Source organism: Poecilia reticulata, linkage group LG16 (genome assembly GCF_000633615.1).
Source record: "Poecilia reticulata strain Guanapo linkage group LG16, Guppy_female_1.0+MT, whole genome shotgun sequence".
In the NCBI taxonomy this organism is placed as follows: Eukaryota; Metazoa; Chordata; class Actinopteri; order Cyprinodontiformes; family Poeciliidae; genus Poecilia; species Poecilia reticulata.
The window spans coordinates 16,945,993-16,970,881 of record NC_024346.1 but is presented as its reverse complement, the minus strand read 5'-3'; the positions used below and the strand labels follow the sequence as shown (position 1 = coordinate 16,970,881).

General features: G+C 33.9%; 3 protein-coding genes and 1 pseudogene across 4 annotated transcripts; all 4 read right to left on the bottom strand.

Annotated features, from left to right (window-relative positions):
- Positions 1-5,016: 5,016 nt before the first annotated feature.
- Positions 5,017-6,772, bottom strand: LOC103478627 (mucosal pentraxin-like). Its single transcript, XM_008432596.2, has 5 exons — positions 6,565-6,772; positions 6,326-6,391; positions 6,052-6,154; positions 5,659-5,941; positions 5,017-5,551 (listed from the first exon to the last, which is right to left on the bottom strand). The coding sequence occupies exons 2-5, from the start codon at positions 6,378-6,380 to the stop codon at positions 5,333-5,335; spliced, it is 660 nt and encodes a 219-aa protein (XP_008430818.1). The 5' UTR covers positions 6,381-6,391; positions 6,565-6,772; the 3' UTR covers positions 5,017-5,332.
- Positions 6,773-8,387: 1,615 nt separating this feature from the next.
- LOC103478712 (serum amyloid P-component-like) lies at positions 8,388-9,899 on the bottom strand (annotated as a pseudogene).
- A 3,809-nt stretch (positions 9,900-13,708) lies between these two features.
- On the bottom strand, positions 13,709-18,372 carry LOC103478630 (serum amyloid P-component-like). 2 transcript variants are annotated; one of them, XM_008432599.2, is made up of 5 exons: positions 18,253-18,372; positions 18,009-18,057; positions 15,920-16,022; positions 15,535-15,823; positions 13,709-14,442 (listed from the first exon to the last, which is right to left on the bottom strand). In XM_008432599.2, the coding sequence occupies exons 2-5, from the start codon at positions 18,055-18,057 to the stop codon at positions 14,224-14,226; spliced, it is 660 nt and encodes a 219-aa protein (XP_008430821.1). In that variant the 5' UTR covers positions 18,253-18,372; the 3' UTR covers positions 13,709-14,223. The 2 variants fall into 2 exon arrangements, with proteins under 2 accessions (XP_008430821.1, XP_017164875.1); XM_017309386.1 differs by lacking the exons at positions 18,009-18,057; positions 18,253-18,372 and adding an exon at positions 16,349-17,475.
- A 1,809-nt stretch (positions 18,373-20,181) lies between these two features.
- LOC103478713 (C-reactive protein-like) lies at positions 20,182-23,306 on the bottom strand. The gene is made up of 5 exons (XM_008432714.2): positions 23,223-23,306; positions 23,083-23,131; positions 21,613-21,715; positions 21,209-21,506; positions 20,182-20,476 (listed from the first exon to the last, which is right to left on the bottom strand). The coding sequence occupies exons 1-5, from the start codon at positions 23,232-23,234 to the stop codon at positions 20,258-20,260; spliced, it is 681 nt and encodes a 226-aa protein (XP_008430936.2). The 5' UTR covers positions 23,235-23,306; the 3' UTR covers positions 20,182-20,257.
- Positions 23,307-24,889: the final 1,583 nt, after the last annotated feature.

Genomic DNA, 24,889 nt, shown 5'->3' with positions numbered 1-24,889 from the left:
TAGGAAGAATTTTTCCTCTTCATTTGTGCCCACAGCACCGCTTTTACTCAGACATCTTGTTATCTTGCATCTAGAAAATATTATCAGTGCACACAATCTGTAGTCCCTCACACCCTCTCACATTGTTTTATTCTCTCATTACCGAGGAAACTGCTGTTGATATTGGCCTACTTCCTGGTGTCAAGAAGCTATCTGCTTCGTTTGTGCGCTAGTGTGTATGTGTGTGTCAGCGCCTTAGATAAAGTCTTCTAATATGTCCTTGGGAAAGAATTACAATGTGGCGACATGCAGAAACACTGTGACACAAGCTCACATACACACATTATTCTTATCTGTTTCAGTTTAGAAGCCTGGAAAATTCGTAAAACCTTCAAGGACCATTCATGTTCAGCTCTGTGTGAATAGAAGCAGCATGGACAACATTTAATGAAGGGTTAATGAAGATATGTCTGTGAAATGTGAACATATATTTTGAGTAAATGTGAAAAGCAAAAGTCAAAGTTTTGTAAAATCATTTGAGATTTTTTGATGAAACCAGTTCTTACATCATTTTTTTATTTAAAATAGTTATTTTAGCACAAAATTGCACATGTAAAGTAAACTAGTTGCAAATCTTAATTAAAAAACTTAATTTAGAACATTGTGAGCAAAGCACCAAACATTTAAATTTGCTAAACTTGTTTTGAAAACAAGATTCAAACGTGCGATTAAGGTGACAATATAATCAAACAATTTTTCAACTCCACATTCTTGTGTTTCAAAAATGTTTTTTTTTTAATTACAAATACACTGAACAACCATGGCTGTCTTAGCTGTGAACTAACAGATTTTAGAAAGAAAAACAGTCTTCAAGAAAAGACTTTGGGTTTGTAGAGCGACGGTTTCTGTGTTTCTATTAAGTCTTTTACAAACAAATTTTAAACAAAAATAGAAAGTATGCAAGATGTTCTGAAAGAACAAATGGATAACCTTAGTATTCAGAAGAAAGGCTCAGTAGTGCATTTTGAGGGCTTTCAGTTTATTGTAGGATTAAATGCATTATGGCCCAGAATATCATTGTATGCAAACTGAATCTCAAGTAAGTGCTTCTTGGTGTCTGCTGAAATAGACCTACAGTAGTCTCAATCTCAGTCAGCTGAGATAAAAGTTGCCCTCCATTACATCAGGAAGCTGTTTCGTGATCACAAGGGGCCTTTTCTGAGTTCCCAGGCATCACAGGGTGCTTAATTGATTCAGCAAGAATGTCAAAAGAGAGGTGTGTGAGGTGAGAAGTGTTACTGCTGCAGCCCCTCTCTGGGCAGCCTAATTTATCGTGAAGGTCCCTTGAAACTTGCAAGTAGGCTACACTGTTGCCGGAGCAGTAGTTTGTGCAAGGTTACACATCCAACATTGGAGAGTTCAGTCTGGTGAGAAATGCGTTATTTTAAATAACTGCCACAGTCACATTCAATGAATTACAATATGTTCTGATGTGGCTTTTTTGTCAGATTGAGAGTAGCTTTTAGACATATTGGAATTGAGCTTCTGAAATAAATCTTAAATAATAAAATTTATTCACTGAGTCTGTAGTCCAACGTAGTTGGGCTGGCAGCAAAAATAAGAATCTAGATCATTTCAAAAGAATTAGACTTTTCTCTTCAGGCATTTACAGCTTAGGCAAACATGGCGTTATAATGAAAGTTACAGACTTGAGTTATCAGATGTGTAGTATGGCTATGGTCTTTGGTTTCCTCCCTATATCTCAAAATATATCCATCCATCAATCCATTCATCCATCTATCCATCTCACCAGTCAGCGTCTGTATCTGCTTACCCTGGTAGTAAGCAGATGGGGCTGGTGTCCTTATCCAGGTGTCACTGTGGTCAAGAAGCTGTGTACACACCTCAGACAGGTTGCCAGTCTATCACAGTCTAAAAACATGCTAGATTGGATCGGATATTGTTGGATTACCACACTGACACGAGTTTTGAACGACTAGGCTTCCAGTCATTCAGAGGTGCTGCAGTGGAGGCTCTGATGAACTGTCAAACTTAGATTCAAAGATTGGAGAGTTTGTATAGAGGGGAACTGGGCTGGAGAATGTGTGAGCGTCTGATCAAACCTGTTGAAGAACTGCTTCAGATTATTTACCCAGCCTACATTTCCTACAGCCTGGGAGTTTGTTTATGACCTGAAATTATTTTCAGGCTCTTCCAAACTCCTCTAACGTTTCTCTGTTGCAGCTACGTACATCACATTGAAGAGATGGTTTGTAGAGACTGGAAAAGCTCTGATAATAATGTCTGCCTGTTCTTAATCTACCTTCAGCCGTATCAGAAGTCTTCTTGGGCATTTTCTTTGCTTGATACATGCCTGAAATAGATTAATATATTTTCTACAACCACAGAATGTTTCTTCTAACACGGTTATTTAAGAACTGATACTTGGAGCATCAGATAAAGTGTAACAACTCGGTGCCAGCTTAAACAATTATAATAGGCCTTTACTTGTTTGCTCTACTTTTTTTTGACAGGTTGGTGACGAGCACCAAGGCTGATTATCTTAAGATCCAAATGAACTGTTTTTTATCAAAACATCCTTCTTTTTTCTATTTTTGTGGCTCTCATGACCTTTATTTGACACTAGGCCTCTAGTTTAAAATAGTGGCATATTTGAGGGCGAACACATGTTGTAAAAGTCAACGGGGTGAGACTTGAACCCATGATGTCCGCTTTGAGGACTGAGGTCTCTCTTTGTACATGGGTCACGTGTTTTACCCCTACACCACTGCCACACCCATTCAAAACATCTTCGATATTATCAAAACTTATTCTTTGCCTTTTCCAGTAAATCTTGTGTTTTTTTTTTCACAGATCATATCTAATTACGTTGCAGCCAGCTATCAAGTTTGTTTCAATTTATAAAGAAGACTTCGAGATATATATTAGAGTATCAGTCTGAAATAATATTTGAAAATCTAAGCCTATCTTTTGGTATTTTAGGACTATTAGCACAGTTTCTTTACACTGTAATAGTCTGCTGAATATTACATCCAAACCAAATATTTCCCATCAAAGAACTGCTCTATGGGTCAAGGTAAATGTCCCACAGAAAAAAACATAATGACATGTCTTCTGTTTGAGCCATTTTTCTGACAGAGGTTGCTGGAATCAGGAATTTCAAGCTCTTTACATGCAAAGCACGTTGTCTACTGCTGAGATACCTCTCCTGCTCACTTCATTTTAGCATCTTATTAGGCCCTTGTGAGGAAAATGTTGTCATAATTACCATGTAAAGTCTTGAATAGCCCAGAAACCGGTCAGTGAATTTGACTCTTGACCAGCAATTCTAATCAGCTCATCTTTGAGCAAGAGTGAACTAGATTTAAAGAAATTCCCTCTGGGTATTTTGTGAAAGTGTATTTTTCAGTGATACACAGAAATAGGCAGACAAATGCATTGACAAATTTATAGCAGAATATCACAACGCCTTCAGTCGTGACTGTGTTCGGCACAAACTAAAAAAAAAAAAGAAACTGTAAAATGGAATAGAGTTAACTTTAAATGTTGAGATGAGAAGAGCAAACATTTCCAATGCATATATTCAAGATGAGATATTTGTTGAGAGATCCTTCTGTGTCCTTTTCAAAACGATGGTTAAAACTGTGATCATTCAATACACCCACTCATACCAGCATTGACCTTCTGAGGATCCAACTGATCCCATTTTCTTTAACTGCATGATTTTGTTGTTAATGTAGTTCCACTCAATGTGTCTTTCACAAAGGTTAATGTTTCCAAGTCTTAGGTGAAATCAGACTTGTAAAATATTTTTTTAAAATCTACTTGACAGTTATAACAACAGGATAAATAAGAAAAATGCATATTTCTTAGGGCTGAAGCCAACCACAAGACAACTGAATAGTCTGAAGATTCATGAACATAATTTATTTCAAAAATCAAATGCTCAAATTCCTCACTTGAGCTGTAGGCTGCTATACTCATGGATCAGTTACAGAATTGCTTTTATTAACTCAACCAGAAGGTTAACTCAGTTGCACTGCTAAAGTTCAGAGGACTCATATGTAAATCTTATCATTGCACCAACACATATAAGAAATATCTTTTTTCTGATATGATTGTTCACAGGGACTGAGAAACTATTTTGTTAATTAGTTTGGTCTTCAAAGTTATTATTCTATAAAAAATGAGTACTAACCCTTTCGTATAAAGTTTCCACTGAAGTATCCAACATCAGTTTTCTCACTGAACATGTTCGCTGATGTTGATGTTTTACTATAGCACTACAACTGGACTCAGCAACCATAAGAGGGAGCACAATCACTGCCAGGACAGACTTCTTTAAGTGGACTTTAATTATCTGAAGATACCATGGGTACAATAAAAAGGGAGTTAATATATTCAGCAAACCTACATATTCACTATTACAATTCAGACTGAGCTTGTCAATGACATCAGATGAAATTGTACAGCATGTACATGATGTATGTAAATACTTTTATTAGACTGATACATGTGTATTTATTTAAGTTAGAGATGGGATAGGAAAGTAAATGTATTTCTGTACGTATGACAGCATCATAGCTTAAGACAAAATGTGTTATTTTAATACTTCATTTCAATATGACTTTTTGGTAAATGCAATCTGTCTTTTTATGTAAACTGACCTAACGGATGCAGCATGGGATCTCAATTGGGATCTCAAAAAAACAATACATGAGTGAACATTATGGTAAAATCTGGACCACTAAGACATTCAATTAGATGTAAGAATTGTAAAGTTTTGCATGTCTAGCAATTGCATGTCTAGCTCCCAATAAAAGAGTTAAAAGTGTTTTCTTGCTGCTTGGTTTAGTATTCAACTTGATATGAGTTGCAAAATCTAACTGCTATAAAGTCAAGAGCTAGAAATGTTTCTCCTTTCCATGCGTATGCAGAAAATGAGAAATAAATCAAATAAAGACAGGGCACACAATTCCACAGCAACAGAAGAAAATACATATTGAGCAAATTGCATGGAAGAACCATAGACAATAAGGTAAGGTAATTTTATTTAGATAGCACATTTTCAGCAACAAGGCAATTCAAAGTGCTTTACATTAATTAAAAGGAAATACAAACAAATTAGGAATAAGGAAATCTAGAAACAGTGTTGCATAATCCAATCAAGTAACATTCTCCAGTTATAGATAAATGATTAAACTTTTTGGTAGAAATTCACCCTGATCAAACACACCCTGTTTTCCCACATGCAGAGTTTTCTAGTTTACACCAAAACATCATTCAACCCTTAGAAGCCAGACTTGACAAGGTCTTTCCCCACTAAGTGATTCTAGTGGCAGGTCAGCTGCTTGTTTTCTATCAGAACATTTCCAGTTTTCTCAAACGTCAGGGCCTTCCAGTTCAGCACATTGCCTGGAGTGAAATTCAGATTGCCCACATAGTTTTGGATTTCACAGGAAGAAAGGACGTAGTTCCACATGTGGACATCGGTCATCATGCCGACAAAAGATTGCTTAATGTCAAATTTACCACCATAGCTGTCCTGTTCCTGAAAGAAAAGAACCAAGTTCAGTCAGACTAACAATAAAGAAGATTCTATACATGGACAGCAACTTCTTGATCTTTTTCATTTTTTTGTTAATATTGTAAATATACCTGTCCAAGGGTAACAAGTGGTTTATCGATCTGTGATTTACTGGTGAACTTCCTGACTAAAGGCTTTCCATTAAACCACAGTTGACCCAATCCAGATTCAGAGTCCCATGTGGAGCAAATAGAGTGCCAGGTGTTCAACTCATAGTCCACTACATAATCTACTCTTTGATCGTTCACACGCAAGTCAACTTTATCAATATTTCTTATTATCAGTACACCATTGTCAGAAGACGGTGTGGCCAGAGAAAAAAGACCGTGGATTCTTTTGAGGTCTGTAAAGGACCTATCAGAAATAAAAAAAACAACAAAAAGAAACAAATAACAAGGACAGTTAGTACACTTGATGTTACTTCTACCTCAGGTTTCCTCATGCAATTCATTTTGTTACTATACCTGAGACATACTGTCACAGCCTTTAAATTGTGTGTGGATATATTCAGCATCACTCTGGCTGTGTCGGTTTCTTGTGGAAATGTAAACATTTTTCCTGATAGATCTACAAAAACATGACATTTTAAAAATATCAAGATTTTAAATTGATAATTTCAAAGAAAAAAACAGTGTTAAAGACAAATCAAATCTTTTTTGTGAAAAACAGACCTATCTACAAGTATGTTCAAAATTCTCATTGTTTCCGTCTGCTAAAAGCAAAATGTATGTGTCTTACCCTGCGGGCTTGCAGCACATGCTGTCAGCATCACAAAGAGAAGTAAAGCAGGCATCTGACAAAAATCTGAAATAGAAAACTCCTTGAGTTTTTCATTTTTGATCACACCACAATCACATTGCTCTTAGTTTTGATACCATTTCCTACTTGGACCAGCATAGTTTAAAATACAAGTAGATGAAGACCATGCATTTAATCAATTTCATTCTATTTAGCGACAGGTGTTGTTCTGATCTTACCTTTATGTAAAGGTCGTCTTGTTGTGGATGTAATAAACTGGAGCTGTGTGTTTTTATAGAAGTTCTGTAATAGCACACTAGAAGGACCTGAAATCAGCCACGAGACAGAAGTGAGCAGAAACCTCAGATCTTTATTAAAGACAGCTAAGAGCGGCACACAGGATCGTCAGCTGCAGCACTGGCTAGGTGAACAGGAACTAGAGTGAAACGTCCGTGGGACGAGGGAGAGAGTAGATGCTGCATTGACCCTGGGCTAGGAGGGAGGGCATGGGGGCGGGAGGAGAAGCGCTGATGCAGGGCAGCGTACTCACACCGTGGAGCAGAGGTAACCATGTAACCATCACTGCTTCCTCCTCATTCTTCTTTGAGACAATTTATGCTTAAGTAACTGAGAAATTCTCAACTGGGTATTTTCCAGTTAGGACCAGTGTGGAAACAACAATTGACAATGATGATTCTTATAGGGTGAACTGGACAGTTCACCTCTATTTATGCCAGTAACACATTACTCATTTCCAAAGTAGCAGTCTTCATGGTGGCTATTATCAACACAACTAGCAAAACTAAATAGACAAGTGCGTTATAAATTAAATTAATTATTATTATTATTATTATTATTATTTTTTTTTGTGGTTCCTAAAGACCATTAAACATCTTTAGGAAGGTACACATGTACATTTATAAACAATGGCTCATGGCAGTTTTAAGGTGCTATCTTATCTTCAAACACAGACAGAGAAGATCTACACCATATTCTGTTTAATGTTCTGGGTATCTGAGTGTCAGGTTTTATATGAATTGTTATTTATGCTTGTGTTTCTGATTACTGCTTAACAGAAATGTGTTGATCTGTTCTATGGTTCCTTTGTCTTGTCTTCTGCTCTTTGTGTTTTTGGATTTTGTTATTTGTTCTGTTTTACTCCTTTCCCAATGTTTGTAGTTTCATCGAGTCCCAGAACTTTTCCAGTGTCTATTCATATTCCGGCAGGTGAATAGACACTGGAAAAGTTCTTGTTCACTTTTCCAATGAATAAATATCCTGTTTTCTATCATCTGGTTTTCCTCAGTGCCTCAGTGCAGCTGAAGCACTGAGGCCTCAACATTTCTTCAAAGATACAGTTCTTCAGTCAGCAGTAAGATCCAGGACATAGGGGTCCCTGTCCCCCAATGTAGCCTGTGTAGGAGAAAGAGGGCATACACTGATGCTCACAAAGTTTTGAAGGTCCATGACGTCTTGGAGTTTTGCTTGAAAACTCCTCCGTCCTGGGAACTGTGCATGAAAATGAGCTAACGCATTGCATTCTGGGATATAATTAAAAATGTAATTAAAAATGTTAAAAGGGTCTTATTAAAATCTATCCAATACAAAAAAACAGGCACAGAATGTAAAGGGGCCAGTATTGACCTTATACTGTAAGAATTTGAGCTGCTGTATTTTGGATAACTTGAAGACACTGTATTAATGATGTTTTTATGCCCTTATATAATGAAGGCATAGCAATAATCCAATCAATAAAGTACTTGTAATAAAGGCATAAATGATTACTTCAAAATGATTAAAACAAAAATAGGACTTCACATTTGCTAAAAGCCAGAGGTGAAAAAAAACTTGATTTAACAACTGAATTAATTTGTGTGTATAATTTTAAAACACAGAAATTAAATTATATTAAATGTTATTTTAGTTTTTCAAACATCCTGTGGACAAAAAAAAATGTAATAGTAGAACCAACGTTATTTATTACATTTATTTAACTTAATAAATAAGAGGCAGAAAACATGCAACACAGTTCTTATTAATGTAGTGAGAAGATTTATTTTTTTTATGAAAATGATCAGCATTTTTGAATACCCATCTTCAAAGTTAGTACAATAACACAAACAATTACACCATGAGCTTAAAATAAATATATAGTACTCAGTTACAAAGTACTTTCTTGTAAAATGGTTCAGCGTTGATTCTGGGGCAAAATTTTAAAACAGTACTAAAGTTTTTTACAACATGTGAAAGAATGAACATTTATTTTGTAATTATTGAGAAAGGGGAAGGTTTCTTCAAGATTTAATTTCTTCCTGCTCCCTTTCCACTCATTTGGTAAGAATTGTAAGAGAATGTATTTGTAAATTAATGATGAAATTTGTTAAATCGAGTGAATAAACTGATCTATCGAATTATCAGAAAGGTATGAATTAGTGTAATGAATTAAACATAGTTATGATGTTAAAATGTGTCTAATTTTATTATGCTAAAATTATAGTAATCTTTTTGCTTCATAACATATATTTAATCAGTTATTGTGTGATATAAAAAAAAAAAAAAAAAGATGATTTACTGACAAGTTTTCAGTTTATTCTCAACCAGCACCGTTCCTATAATCTGGAATTCCAGTGAATTCCAGTTCAGCACATTTCCTTTTGCATAACCAAAGTCATTCACATATTTCTGGATCTCACAGGGTGAAAGCTTGTAATCCCACATGTGGAGATCTGACATCATGCCGACAAATGATTGTTTGGCTTCAAAACCACCACCATGTGAATCTTGATCCTGTACAAAAAAATAGACACAATAGTTAAATAATCAAACAGCACAGTAACAGAAAATGCAGGAATGGATATTCTACAAACATATGTTTTTGGAGATTTATAGTTATATGTACGTTTTATTGGACATTCCTGTAAAGACTTTGTATCCTGACCAAAATGTTTTATTTTTAAAGTAGAAGGATAGGGATAGATTTCAGTCTTTGTCTTTTTAGTAAATTGATTATTAAAAAGCAGCAAAATAATTGGAAGCATCCAATGCAGGATACATAAACAGTAAAACCTTTTTAGAGTTTAAAATCTAAAACGTTAAAGACGCACCTGTCCTAGAGTGATTGTAATCGGTCCATTGATATTGGATTTACTGGTTAACTTCCTGCTTGAAGGCTCTCCATTCAGCCATAGTTGTGCCAAACCTGATGCAGCATCCCATGTTCCCCAGACTGAGTGCCATTTGTTCAGCTTGAAGTCCAGTCCTTCAAAATTTGGGCATGTGTCTCTGACACACATTGCTAAAGAATTCAAGGTTTTGTAAAACACAAAACCACTGTAAAAAGACGGTAGGGCCAAAGAGAAAGAAGCATATTCTCTTGAGAGGTCTGTAAAGAACCTGTATTGAGACAAAAGATAAGAATATTGTTTCAGGTTTGGACATTCATACTCTCTGTAGATAGTTTTATTTGTTTTAACAAATTTTAAATACTTACCTGAAACAGACAGTCACAGCACTGAAATCTTGTCTTGATGTTGTCAACCTGTGCTGTGTTGGTTTCTTCTGGAAAGGTGAACATCTTATCTGAAAGATCTATAAAATAAATGAGTTATTAACAACAATTAGAGTTATTAAAGAAATGAATCTTAATATTTTTTTAAAAGTATTTAAAGTTATGAATACTTTCCAAAATAAATGTTCACAGTTCTGATTAAATTATTTTCAACTAGGCTTTAATATTATAGCTGAATTTGTTTCTGACAGCATCTTCTCATATTTGCTATGATGTTAAACTAAGTAATTTTATCTTGTAGATTTGTTTACCTATTATTTTTTTTATTATAGTTATACTAAAGTGTGTGAATCACAATGACATTTATAAAGTAGGGATGCACTGATTTATTGGTGCCAATTTCCTTAATTTTGAAAGATCAGCGATCGGCTGATTTTTACATATGAAGCCAATCTTATCCAGCGATCTTATCTATCTTGGCAAAGATCTAAGAATCAACCACTTAGATCTCTTTTGCTCTCCGGTGAGAAAAGGTTGACTGACAGACCGGGCCACCAAGTTATGTTCACAATTAACAATAGTGACCCCGCTGTTGCCAACTCAGCAACTATATTGAGCAACATTTCAGACAAAAAATTGCTATCGGACAAATTTGGAATTGGGAAGTTAAGCTTTTTAAAAGATTGGAAATTGATGATCTGCCAGAAAAGTGTAATGGGTGCAACCCTATTATAAAACACTTTAGCCCTTTGACTTTTAAACCAGATGGCTAACTTTTTCTCATCAATATAAATCATTCAGATGTTAAAAACTCAGAAAACACATATTTGACTATTTTAGTTATTTTTGCATAAAACAATATTTTTACCATAAAATATAAATCTGTGATTCCATCAGTTTGTCAAGATCTGTCTTCTCATTGACATGATGTGAAAATACAAAGACAAAAACTATGCATTATGCAAGGTAGTTGAAATTACTTTACAATCCTAATTTGCTTTACTCCATTGACCTATTTAAACTCAGGTGATATAATACACTGCAGGAAGGTCAGGAGGACAGTCAACCTTTGTTCTACTGTAGCAAATTCAGCCTTTTATTACAGTGGAGGCGCAACATTGTTTTATTACTCTATGTTTGTTATAGATCAAAAACTAAACCAAAATCCAAACCGGGCGCTAGCACCGGTGAGATGGAAAACACTCCATCTATCCATTGAGTGTTTTCATGTGACATTAACTCTCAATTTTATTTCAGGATTGTAAAAAAAAAAAAAAATTACTTCTAGCTAGAATGGTCAAGAAAACCAGGAAGCTGATCTACATGTTTGCTTACTGACAAATCTGAAACATTAAACCTAAATGTTGAAAAGACATCAACACAATTTTACCAACTTTTTTTTTTCTTGCAAATGTATTTGATAGGTTTAGTAACACTTTATTTGACGGGGTGTACGTAAGACTGACATGACACTGTCATAAACATAACATAACACCAGTGATGAACATGAAGAAGTCTTTATGAATGTTTATGACTGTTGTCACTGTTGAAAGTCCATTAAAAATGCCAATGATTAAATTGTCTTTATTTACAAAATCATGCGAAGTTGGCACTTTTAATTGACTTTAAATGCAACTTTTAGAGCAACTTTGTAAAAGTGTCATTATTTACCGAATGACACTTCATGATGGCAGTCATAAACATTCATAAAGACTTCTTCATGTTCATCACTGGTGTTATGTTATGTTTATGACAGTGTCATGTCAGTCTTATGCACACCCCTTCAAATAAAGTGTTACCATACGTTTTATCCCACTATCAGGGATAGAAAGGAGTAAAATGTCCTTATGTTCCATCATATATTTGCATAGGAGTTAGAAAAACTACTTAATTTGCTATCATATAAACCTTTAATCTATATTATTATATTGTCAAAAAACAATAAGTGTTTTTCTTATTGTTTTTTGAGGAGTAGCAGCACATGATGCTACCAACAGCAGCAAGAGCAGCATCTGATACAAAAAAACACCATACAGGTTATAAAATATTAACAGTGATGATACTCTCAATGGTTAGTAAAAAATATTGACTTCAAGCTTTCTGCTGTCAATAGTTGTCATGAATCCTTAATCCTTTTTGTATGTTAGATTTTACTTCAAAGCTGTGTAAAGTTTGCCATGTCTTACCTTGGATGTTTATTCTGGATGTTGTGTGTAAAACTATCCGACTGTCACTTTTACTGTAGCTGTTGGTAGAAAAACCGTATTTCATTGGTTCCCTTCGTATTCCCTCCCTATCTGACCTACCCTCTATGTAAGATATCAGTAGATATAGGATACCATTGAATTTATTTAGAAAGCCCTTATAAGCGACATCAACTGAATTAAATAGCAGTTGCCAATACACGTTATATTTCTCTTATGACTGAATATTTCAGTTTGGATCTTTTATTTTCTTCTTTTTTTTGGTCTTATTTCTTCATTCATATCACTTATCTAAGTTAATAAATTGATGAGTTATCGTTTTACAGTTTAATAAAAGAGATGTAATTACTTTTTTGTTTTGCTGTGACGCCTTATCAATTTCGACTTTCACCTCATTTGTTTCCTCGTATTGATTTCTTATTTGCGTTATTTTTCCATGTTCTACTTTATTCCTTCTGTTAGTTCAGTTATTTCTTATTGTTGAGTTTATAATAGCTATGTCATCATCCAAATATCTTTGACTGTGTTTTGTTTTACCAAAGAAAATGTATTTAAATTTACTATCTGACCAGATGTTGCTTAGTCATGTTTGAAACTTTTACTGCACCTGGTGGACTGACAGTCAGCATCTCCTTTGCAGCAATGAGTCTGATTTGATTTTCAGTCAGCCAAAGGTCTAAATTCATTAGTTTTAAATGTTTTAAAAGTGGCTGCATGTGCAGGTTCACTCATCTTCTGCCTTCTTCCCATAGTCCCAAAACATGACTGTTAGGTTAACATCTTAAATTGCCCTTATAAGATATGAGCATGTATTTCTCATTGTAAATGATTACCAAATAAGTTTGCAGTTTTTTGTTTGTTAAAAAAGTTTAAAATATCCAATAAATTTCGTTCCACCTCACCATTGTGTCCCACTTGTTGTTGATTCTTCACAAAATAATTAAAATCTTAGATCTTTATGTTTGAAGCCTGAAAAGCTGCAAAGGTTGAAAAGTTCAAGGGGGCCGAATATTTTTCGCAAGGCACTGTATATATATTTGGATAAACTTGGTAAATTCAGTTTAAAAAACTTAATAAATTGAGTTGGATGAACTTAATGAACTGAATTGGATGGTCATATTAATTTGAGTTGGACAGAACTCAATAGTAAGTTAACTTGAGCTGGTTAAAATTAATAAATTAAGTTGGATAAATTTTATTTAATTACTTGTCATCAATTGAAGCAATTAAATTAAGTTGGTGGAGCTCATTTCATTTTAGTGTGTATAGCTGTCCGGCTATGTTTAGACAAAGTTGCTTTACCAAATGGGAAGAATGGCTTTATTAAGTTAAAATCATGATAAATCACATTTGATCCAGGCAACAAGAAGGAGAGGCTGCTGCAATTATAAAGAGACTAAAAGGGAAAAGTTGTGGGGGATCTCCAGCTAATGGTTCTCCCTTGTGAGTATTATAATTCCTAATATATTTTTTTTAAATATATATTTTCTAAATACAGAATATCAAATAATACTGGTGTGAGCACCTTTTCCAGTCTGTATTAAGTGTTAAAGTTATTGTAACCTTTAGGTATTCAATCCTAAGTTGTACCATCATTAAAGTGTTTACTATATTTTAAGTTTCAGGGGCAACTGGTTATTCAAGAAAGAAACAACAAACATTTTTTTTTATTATTTAGTTGGGAGATTTATTTTTCAATGAAAATGATCAGCATTTCGAACATCTATCTTCAAAGTTACTACAATAATACAAACAAATACACCATGATCTTAAAATGATACATAGTATTCAGTACTATGGTTCAGCGTTGATGCTGGGGTAAAATTTGAAAACAGTATTAAAGTTTTTGACAATATGTGACAGAATGAACATTATTTTGTAATTATTGAAAAAGGGGCGGGTTTCTGCAATATTTTTCTTCTTCCTGCTCGTTTTTCACTCCCGTAGAGTAAGCATCGTAAGAGAATGCATTTGTAAATTAATGATTAAATGTGTTAAATCAAGTAAATAAACTGATTGATTGAATGAATGATCAAAAAGGTAAGAATTAGTGTAAGGAATTAAACAAACTATTATGACCAAATTACTCTAACAGTAGTAAGAGTAATCTTTTTAAACATATTTCTTGTTCATAACAAATAATTTACCAATTATTGTGCGTTATATAAATTTAAAGAAAAGATGATTTACTGACAATGTTTTGGGCTATTCTCGATCTGCACACTTCCTATAATCTGGAAATCCAGTGAATTCCAGTTCAACATATTTCCTTTTGTGTAGTCACCGTCATTTGTGTATTTCCGGATCTCACAGGGTGAAAGCTTGTAATTCCACATATGGAGATCTGACATCAAGCCGACAAATGATTGTGTGACATCAAAACCACCAGCATATGAATCTTGATCCTGTGCAAAAAATAAACACAGTTGTAAAATAGATACAATAATCAAACAGCACAATAAAAGAAACTGGGTTTTCTACAAACATACAAGTTTTATTGGACATATCTATAAAGACTTTGTATTCTGACCAGAATGATTTTGTTTTGCATTCAAGTATAGAGATAAGGATTTCAAGTCTTGTAATTTTGGTGAATTGAATATTAAAAAGCAGAAAGTCAATTTGAAGCATCCTACGTGTGACTCACAAGAAATGTTACTTCAAATATCCTTGATAGTTAGTAAATGCCAGGTAAATTAAGTTACTTCAATCACTAATACTAACACTACACACTTAAGGGATGTTGGGCTTGATCAGAAGATTCTGAATGTGTGCCAGCCTATTTGTGAGCAAAAACAGAGGAGAGCACACAGTGTCTCTGAGGAAAGAGCAGAACTTAATATAACACTGTCCATCCATGGTCACAAATAAACAAAATTTGCATGCATTTGAAAAAAAAATTTAAAAAGTAAAAGAAAATAACCCAATATTTTTAGCCCTTCCTGTCACCGGGTCACAAAATATGGGCGCATTCGATCCTCTGGGCTCGCCATCCAAACCTGGAAGTGATCCAGTTGTCTCTGCAGGACTACAGGTCAAATAGTGCACCCCAACAAAAATCCTGACCGATGCCACACGTAACTACACGGGGATTTCCAGGCTTCAGCCACTCCCAACGGAAACTTTCGATTTCAAGATTCTTCATTGAATTTTACAAGATATTCCAGGCTATTAGTGGGAGCAACCACCAGCTCTGAGCTCTCAAACTTGTCCTGATGCAATCTGAGCAATTAATCTCAGCGCCACAGTGAAAGGGGCAGGGCAATCAACCTTATTGACTGATATAAATTCAGGCTAGTTGTTTAAGCCATCACTAAAAACGATCTCTTTTTTACATATATTTATGAACTTACTTAAATATATTATTGTAGAATAAGATATTTAATCAATATCTATTAATTTTTGCCTGTGTTTTTAACATTGGGTTACATATGTTATTAGGGCATATAAACAGCAATCATTTTTAGTCTTTAAAATTTAAAATCTTAAAAACACACCTGTCCTAAAATGATTATAACTGGTCCATAGATATTATGTCCACTGGCTGGCTTCCTGCTTGAATGCTGTCCATTCAGCCACACTTGTACCAAACCTGATGCAGCGTCCCATGTTCCACAGACCGAGTGCCATTTATTCAGCTGGAAGTCCAGTCCTTCAAAAATTTGGCATTTGTCTCTGGCACATAACTCAAAAGAATCCTCGTTTTTGTAAAACAAAAAACCATTGGGAAAAGAGGGTACGGCCAAAGAGAAAAGAGCATATTGTCTTTTGAGGTCTGTTAAGAACCTGTGTTGAGGAAAAAGACATGAACATTTTTTGTTAAGCTTTAGACATTCATACACTCTTTATTTGTTTTAACAAATTCTAAACATCAATACTTACCTGAAACAGACAGTCATAGCATTGAAGTTATGTCTTGATGTTGTCAACCTAACATGTGCTGTGTTGGTTTCTTCTGGGAAGGTGAACATCTTCTCTTGAAGATCTTTAAAACAAATGAGATATTAAATTAATTTAAATACATACTTTGTTTTTCAAAAAGCATTCAAAGGATGGGCTCTGCCCAAAATTGAGAATTATGTATTGCCTTTACATGCAAGAATTATTTCAATGTGGGCTACCCAAAAGCATGCTAATGCATGGCTAAGGATTGAAGAAAGTGTTTGTAAACCCTACCACCCAATAAATCTGTTAAATAAGCAACAACGAGAACTCCCAGCCATTGCTAAAGATAATTTTCTAATTACTAATTAGAAAATTAGTAATTAGGCATGGAATATTCTGAAGAAAATGTTTGGACAGAATAAAAACCTTTCATGTCTGACAACACTGGTACACAACTCGGATTTGACAGTAGAGGGCACTGGTCCTGATCTTAGCTCGTGGCGGGATGCTGGCGTTGCTAGGATGCATGATCTATGGCATAGCGGAAAATTCAAAACATTTGAAGAATTAAGAACACAATATGGTATTGCATCCAGGGACTTCTATAAATACCTTCAACTAAGGCATTATGTTAAGGCAAAAACTGACTCACTAGAGGTGGATTGTTATTTACTTGATAAAACTATTCTTGATTGTCATAAACGTGGGAGATTTGTGTCAAGATTCTATGCTGAGTTACAAACGCTAAGGAAAGATAACTTGGAGAATTTACAATCAACCTGGAACAGAACTCTGAAAGCACAATTGATTCAGAAGCATGGGAAGACATCTTGACTCTGCCTTCCAGAATCTCAGTATGTAACAGATATAAAGAAATGCAATATAATATTTTACACAATGTATACATATCTCCATGTATATGTAGCAAGTACACACCAGGAAGCTCTCCAAACTGTCCTAAATGTAAAGTAGCTACAGGAACTAGAATTCACTGCCTATGGGAATGTAAAATTATAGAGGCATTCTGGCAGGCAGTGTGTCGCAAAATCAGCTCTACTATAGGACAAACAGTGCATCCTGGTCCAGTGCTTTGTCTACTTTAACTCATACCCACTCACCTGGGTACTCACAAAGAGACTGTGCAATTCTTATTAATGCTGGCCAGAAAAGTAATAATGGTTAAATGGATAGGTTGTGATGCCCCATCGATCCAGCTATGGAAAAACCTATTTTCTGAAGTGATTGTATTAGAAAGATTGAGATACTGTCTGGATGGAAAATTTTATACCTTTAAAAGAAGATGGGAACATGTTCTTAAATATTTCAACATTAACAAACCAGTAAAGTGAACCTTAATGACATGTCATTGAGTCTGTAGCTCAACTGGTGCCTGTCAAGAGAATGCTGTGATTTATTTATATGCCTCCAAATTTTCTCTTCTGATTCTTGCAGCTGTGCTGTGTAAGTTTTTTTTCTTTTTGATTGTTGTTTATCTGTTTGTTTGTCTGTATAAATCTCAAAATGCCTAATAAAGATAGTATGAAAAAAAGCATTCAAAGTGATGAATACTTTCCAAAACAGCCATATCAGACAAAATTAAATAAATAAATAAATAAATAAATAAATAAATAAATAAATAAATAAATAAATACATGAGCAATCTGTCTCTGTATATCCATTCATAATTATTCATTTATTTATTCACACATTTATTTCTACCTGTCCTTTTTTCCATTTCTTTATTCATTTATCCTTTTCCAATTTTCCATTTCCGTGTATCCATTTTCATTTATCCATTTTTTATTTTTTATTTTATTTTCTAATTATATTTATCCATTCACATTTTCATTTATCATTTTCTTTCTTAGTTTCTGCTTCAATATGATACACGTTTTACGTGTGTGGGTTCGGTTGAACCACATTTGTAGACACAAAGGTTAAAAGGGTTAAAAAAGACAATGTGTCGTTCTATACTTGCATAAGAGTTAGAGAAAACTTCAAACAAGAAACTTGCTATCATATAAACTTTTAATGTCTATTATTATGTTGTTTAAAAAAGCAACAAAAATCTTTTTTTTTTCCTTACTTTGAGGAATGGCAGCGCATGATGTCACCAACATCAGCAAGAGCAGCATCTAACAGAAATTACAAAAAAAAAACATCATACAGGTCTTAAAATATTAACAGTAATGATATTTTCAATAGTTAGCAAAAATAATGACTTATTCAAGCTTTCCACTATCCATAGTTGCCATAAAAAACATAGACCTTTTTGTGTGTGAGACCATACTTAAGAACTGTCCCACTATGTACAGTTTGTCATGTCTTACCTTGGACGTTGATTCTGGGTGTTTTGTGTAAAACTAGCAGATTGTCACTTTTGTACTGTAGATGTTGATAGAATAATTGTATTTCATTGGTTCCCTTGATGTCCCTCCTGACCACCTGATCTACCTTCTATGTAAATTAGAAGGTTGGCCTTTTTTATAGAAGGCCGATCTTCTACAAGGTTGGTCTTCAACTTTGTAAAAGACCACATAGAGGATAAAACTATATCGGCACAATAAGAGAAACTTGTGCAGGTTCAATAGCAGATGGACCTTAACAATATATGGACTGAGAAGGTTCTGTTTTCTAAATATGATTTAAACTGTTCCAAAACCGTGTCTGTCATGGCAACACAGTGTAAATAAGTGAATCTCATGATATCATATTAAACAATATATCATTACACTGGGTAAACCAAAAAGAGCTTTTTGGTTATCTCCTAAAAACAAAAAGTTTTATACTATTAAATATGAGTTTTATTGTCAGATTAAAAACAGATATTTAAAGCAGGTTTCTTGAAAACTATTTACATCTGTGCCTTTCAGGACATTGACAACTTGAGTAGAGAAGTCATGATTCTCTCCCCAATATATTACATAATATGTAATATACATACATACATATGATGTCCTTCTAAGTTGGGCTGCTATAAAGGTTTTAAATATTTTAAAACTTTAGTTTCATGTCTGTAGCAAGATAACAGCTCTTCATTTGCCTCACTATTCAGTTAATCACAGAGTAAAATTAACAGACATAAATTTTACTTAATATTCTATAATGATATGCATACACACAAATATTTACTCACCATGACATAGCAAATGGTTGAAGTGGGTGATTTGATGGTGAGCTTGGCTTTCTGTTCTGTGTAATTCAGTTGATAATTGCTCCATCACTTAGTACTTGTCTAAAGACAAGTTGAATTTTTAATTAATTTATCTATTCTTTAATTGGAACAAAAATAAGATTACTTTTGCTAATAGTCAACAAATATTAGTGGTAAGCAATACATTCTAGGCCAATTAAACAAATTGTTAATGGAGACATACATTTGTGTAAGGAATTTGAAAATACAAAATGAAATTAAACAAGTTTTCATTTCAGTGTTAATTTTGCAAGGTTTAATTTAATAATTGTTCATTTTTCTGTGCTTGACCAAATCCTCAACTTATTTTCAAATTTTGGAAAATGTCATTTCTAGCTTTTCTGCATCAGGTATAAAAGCTTTTGAAACATCGTGACTCTAAATAAATATTCACTTTTTCAAAACTTTGCTTAAATTTCAAAATAATCAAAGTCCAAAGTGGTTGTGGACCTTCATGCTGACCATGTTTACATTTGTTAAATATTTACTAAAAAGCTCACCCAGTACCATTTATTAAAGCTGTGACATAAATTAAGCATTTGTTTTCAGTATTTTTTCAAAGTAAAATATTTTTGCAAAACCTCCATTGCACTAAATAAAAAACATTAAAAACAGTTACAAAAATGGAAGAATGGCTCCAGCTAATGTTGGAGCCTCTCACATGAAACCCTCCTACGAACTTCATGGATATCTGAGAATTGCATTGTATCTTTTCTCTACTTCATGTTTTACATACTGACATAAAACATATATCTAGACATTTGTAGTTCAGTTCTCAAATTCACAGTTCTTAATTCTTTTATAGTTGGATTATTTTAATGAAAATTATCAGATTTTTGAACACCTGTCTTGGAAGTAGTTAGAACAAAACAAAAGAAGACGTCATCAGCTCTTAATGATTCTATATTCAGTTACAAGTTTAATCCAAAAGTATTTTTTTGTAAAATGTTCAGCATTGAATCAAGGGTAAAATAAAAAAAAAAAAACAGTAATAAAGTTTTTGACAACATATGACAAAATGATTAGTGTGATGAATTAAACATATTTATGATGTTGGAATATAAAAAACAGAGTAATGTGTGTGTTCATATCATACAAGTGACCAATTAGTGTGCTCTATATAAATGTATAGAAATTATGATTTACTGACAAGCATTCTGTTTATTCTCGATCAGCACCCTTCCTACAATCTGGAATTCCAGTGAATTCCAGTTTAACACATTTCCTTTTGCGTAGCCACGGCCATTCGTGTATTTCTGGATTTCACAGGGTGAAAGCTTGTAATCCCACATATGGAGATCTGACATCATGCCAACAAATGATTGTTTGACATCAAAACCACCACCATGTGAATCTTGTTCCTGTAATCGGAGAAGAAAACACAATGAACAAACAGTAAACTCACAAGCACCTACAGCCCTGCAAGCTGCAAGAGATGGTATTCTGTTAACATTTTGGGGGGAATTATTGTGATTCAGAAGTTTAATTAAACATACATCAATACTTTGTACCCTGACTAAAGTAGAATAAGGAATAGAATCATCCATCATTGGTCGATTACATAAACAGTAAATATCTGAAGCCATAAAATCAGAAAATTAAAGTAATAAGAATATATTAAAGATGATATGTAATTCAAAATATTACTACAGTGAAGTTGTAGTGACTTTGATGCAGCAATAAAGCTACTGTTGGCTGAGTAGGTTTTAGTTATGCTGCACGTCTCCAATAAGCCATGAAATTCTGACACAAAATGTCATGGCTTATGAAATTTGAGCTAATCAAAGACATACTTGATTAGCTCAAGTATGTCTTTGCTTATTATATGAGTTATTACAAACTACATGTACCTAATGAAGTTGGGTATTTCAGACTGAAACTGTTTTTCCCAGAGTTCGTTTCTAAAAATCTCTGCTTAACAATTTCACACACAGCCGCCTTCAAACTCGCTCTTATTTGAAAGTTTAGTTTAAGTTAAGCCACCACCAATTTTAATATGTGACTAACTTTGATTAAATTATAAACTTGATACAATTTGGGATATTTTTTATAATGTATCAATATTTCTATATTTACAGTGTTTAAAAACGCACCTGTCCTAAAGCAATAATAATTGGTCCATTGATATTGGATCCAGAGTTGGTAAATTTTCTGCTGGAAGGCTTTCCATCCACCCACAGTTGGACCAAACCTGATGCAGCATCCCATGTTGCACAAACTGATTGCCACTTGTTCAGCTTGAAGTCCAGTCCTTCAAAATTTGCGGCCGTGTTCCTTACCCACATTTGAAAAGAATCTAAGCTGGCCAAATTGTAAAACAAAAAGGCATTATCAAAAGAGGGTAGAGCCAGCGAGAAAAGGGAGTGAGCTCTTTTGAGGTCTGTAAAGAACCTGTTTTGAGGCAAAAGACATGAAGAATTTTGTTTTAGCTTTAGACATTCATGCACTCTGTAGATAGTTTTATTTGTTTGAATGCATTTCCAAGGTTAGTTCTTACCTGAAGCAGACAGTTACAGCCGGTAAATTTTGTCTTGATGTTGTCAACCTAACATGTGCTGTGTTGGTTTCTTGAGGGAAGGTGAACATCTTCTCTGAAAGATCTTTTAAACAAAAGAGTTATTAAAGAAATGTAAATACATTATTTAAAAAAAAACATTTAAAGTTATGAATACTTTCCAAAATAAATATTCATAGTTCCGTTTAAATTATTTTCCACTTGGAAATTAGGCTTTAATATCATTGCTGAACTTGTTTCTGACAACATCTCCTCATAAATACTATGATGTTACACTAAGTAATTTTATCTTGTAGATTTGTTAACCTTTAATTTTTTATTTTTTAAATTATAATAACTTGTGTGAGTCACACTGAAAGTTACACAGCACTTTAACCCTTTGGCTTGGAACCAGATGATTCACTCTAAAAACATCTATTTTGCTATTTCATTTATTTTTGCGTAACATTTTTTTTTTTTACCATAACATACAAATCTGTTATTCTGCTGCTTTGTTAAGATCTGCCTTCTCATTGACATAATGTGAATGAGAAGGCACATCACTCACATTATTTCAATGAGCCACGATGTGAACTCAAAATATTTTAAGTGATTCACTTACTGTAAGTGAATCAAAAGACATGACTTATTGTAAGCTATGTCTTTCTGATAGCTTACAATAAGCCATCAGAAAGACAATATCATTCTCTAAGAGTACACCAGACTTTGCAGTGAGCCTAAGATGACATAGTTGAAATCACTTCACAATCCTAATTTACTTAACTCTAAAGTTACAAAAGTGAAGCACAACTTTCAGACCAAATTGTTGAACAGCACCTAACAGTGTTTGAAGAACTGAGTGTGAACTATTGTTTATGGATCCAGTGGGAAATAATCAGTTGTGACTACAGTTCTTATCAACTCGTGACCTACTTGAACTCACGTGATATCATGATACACAGTAAAAAGGTCAGGACAGTCAGCCTTTGTTTTTCTGAAGCTAATCCAGAATTTTATTACAGTCAAAGCACAACATTATTTTATTATTCTAGTTTATTACAGCCAAAGTCCAAACCAGGCACTAGCACTGGTTAGATGGAAAAGACTCCTATAAGTGTTTTCATATAAAGTTAACTCACAATTTTATTTCAGGATTGTAAAAAATATATACTCTTAGCTAAAATGGTCAAGCTCAGCCAGCTACATATTCGTTTACTGGCAAATCTGAAACATAAAACCTAAATGTTGTTAACTGAAGAGACAGCAACATAATTTTACCAACAATCTTTTTTATTTTTTGCAAATGTATTTGATAGGTTTTATCCCACTCTCAGTGATGGAAAGGGATGAAAAAAAATCTTCATGTTCCATCATATATTTGCATAGGAGTTAGAAAAACTACTTCCCTTCTACCGTATAAACCTTTAATCTAAATTATTATATTGTCAAAAAACAACAAGGGTTTTTTCTTACTTTGAGGAATAGCAGCACATGATGCTACCAACAGCAGCAAGAGCAGCATCTGATACAAAAAAACACCATACAGGTTATAAAATATTAACAGTGATGATACTCTCAATAAAAATAATGACTTATTCAAGCTTTCCACTCACCATAGTTGCCATGAATCTTTAGTCCTTTTTGTAGCTATGCAAGGTTTGTCAATTCTTACCTTGGATGCTGATTCTTGATATTGTGTGTGAAACTATCTGACTGTCCCTTTTATACTGTAGCTGTTGGTAGAAAAATCCTATTTTATTGCTTTCCTTGGTATCCCCACCCTATCTGACCTACCTTCTATGTAAGTTAGCAGTAGATAGAGGATATCATTGGATTTATTTAGAAAGACCTTATGAACAACATCAATTAAGTTAAATAGCATTTTGCCAAAGGAATAACATGTCATATTTCAGTTTTATTTTTTGTTTTGTTGTTTTTTGTCGTAATGTTTTTACTCATTTTGCTTATCTAAGTTAATAAATTGCAGAGTTATTTTTTTACAGTTTGATGGCAGAGATGTGATAATTACTTCCTTGTTTTGTTGTGATGCTTTATCAATTTGGACTTTTACGTCTGTTGTTTACTTGTATTGATTTCTTATTTTCATTATTTTTCCTTGTTCTAGTTTATTCCCTCTGTATGTTCAGTTTCTTCTTTGAGTTTTGGACTTGTTCTTTGCATTTAGTGTTTATTTTATCTCCTAGTTCTGATTTATTCCTTCTGTTAATTCAGTTATCTCTCATTGTTAAGTTTATAATAGCTATGTCATCATCCAAATATCTTTGACCACTGTGATTCCTGTGGTTTTTTTTGTTTGTTTTGTTTTACCAAAGAAAATGTATTTAAATTTACTATCTGACCAGATGTTGCTCAGTCATGTTTGAAACTTTTACTGCACCTGGTGGACCGACAGTCAGCATCTCCTTTGCATCAATGACTCTGATTTGATTTTCAGTCAGCCAAAGGTCTAAATTCATTAGTTTAAAAAAAAGGGCACCAGAAAATGTAATTTTGCAAATTGCATTTATTTAGAATAAACATTTTACAATTTGAAATACATCTTTGACAGTGTTTTGTTCTTCATTAACATGTCATTTGGTTGTCTTCTATCAGTGCTTTTCCAGTAGTATTAAATTCCAATGCCTTCCAGTTCAGGACATTTCCTGGATTGAAATTCAGATTATCTATATAGCTCTTAATCTCAGGGAGAAAGGACAGAGTCCCACATGTGGCCTTCGGTCATCATGCAGACAAAAGACTGCCTGCTTTCAAAGAATCCACCATGCCTGTCCTGTTCCTGTAAGAAAAACAACATTGGAATATAAAAAATAAAGAAAAATATGCATTTTTGTATATCAACTTTAATTTATTAAGCTGTTAAGAACTATAAAAACTGTCAGCATACCTGTCCCAGAACAACAATTGATTGACTGATCTCTGTGATCCACTGAATAACTTCCTAGTCGACGGCTCATCAAACCATGTCTGTCCCAGTCCAGATTCTCTGTCCCATGTGGAACAAGCAGAGGGCCAAACACTGAGCTTGTCGTCCAGTCCAGAAAAATGAGATTTCTGATTTCTAACATGGAGATCAAACGTCTTTGCAGCTGTGTTTTACTCATGCTTTGTAGACAGTGATAGCATCCAGGTTCTGTGTGGATATATCTAGCTTCAAACTGGCTGTGTTGGTTTCTTGTGGAAAGGTAAAAAATTTTCCAGATAGATTAAGTTGGTTAATCCATTAAGATTAACCAATTTAAGAGATTAAGTTGGTTTAACT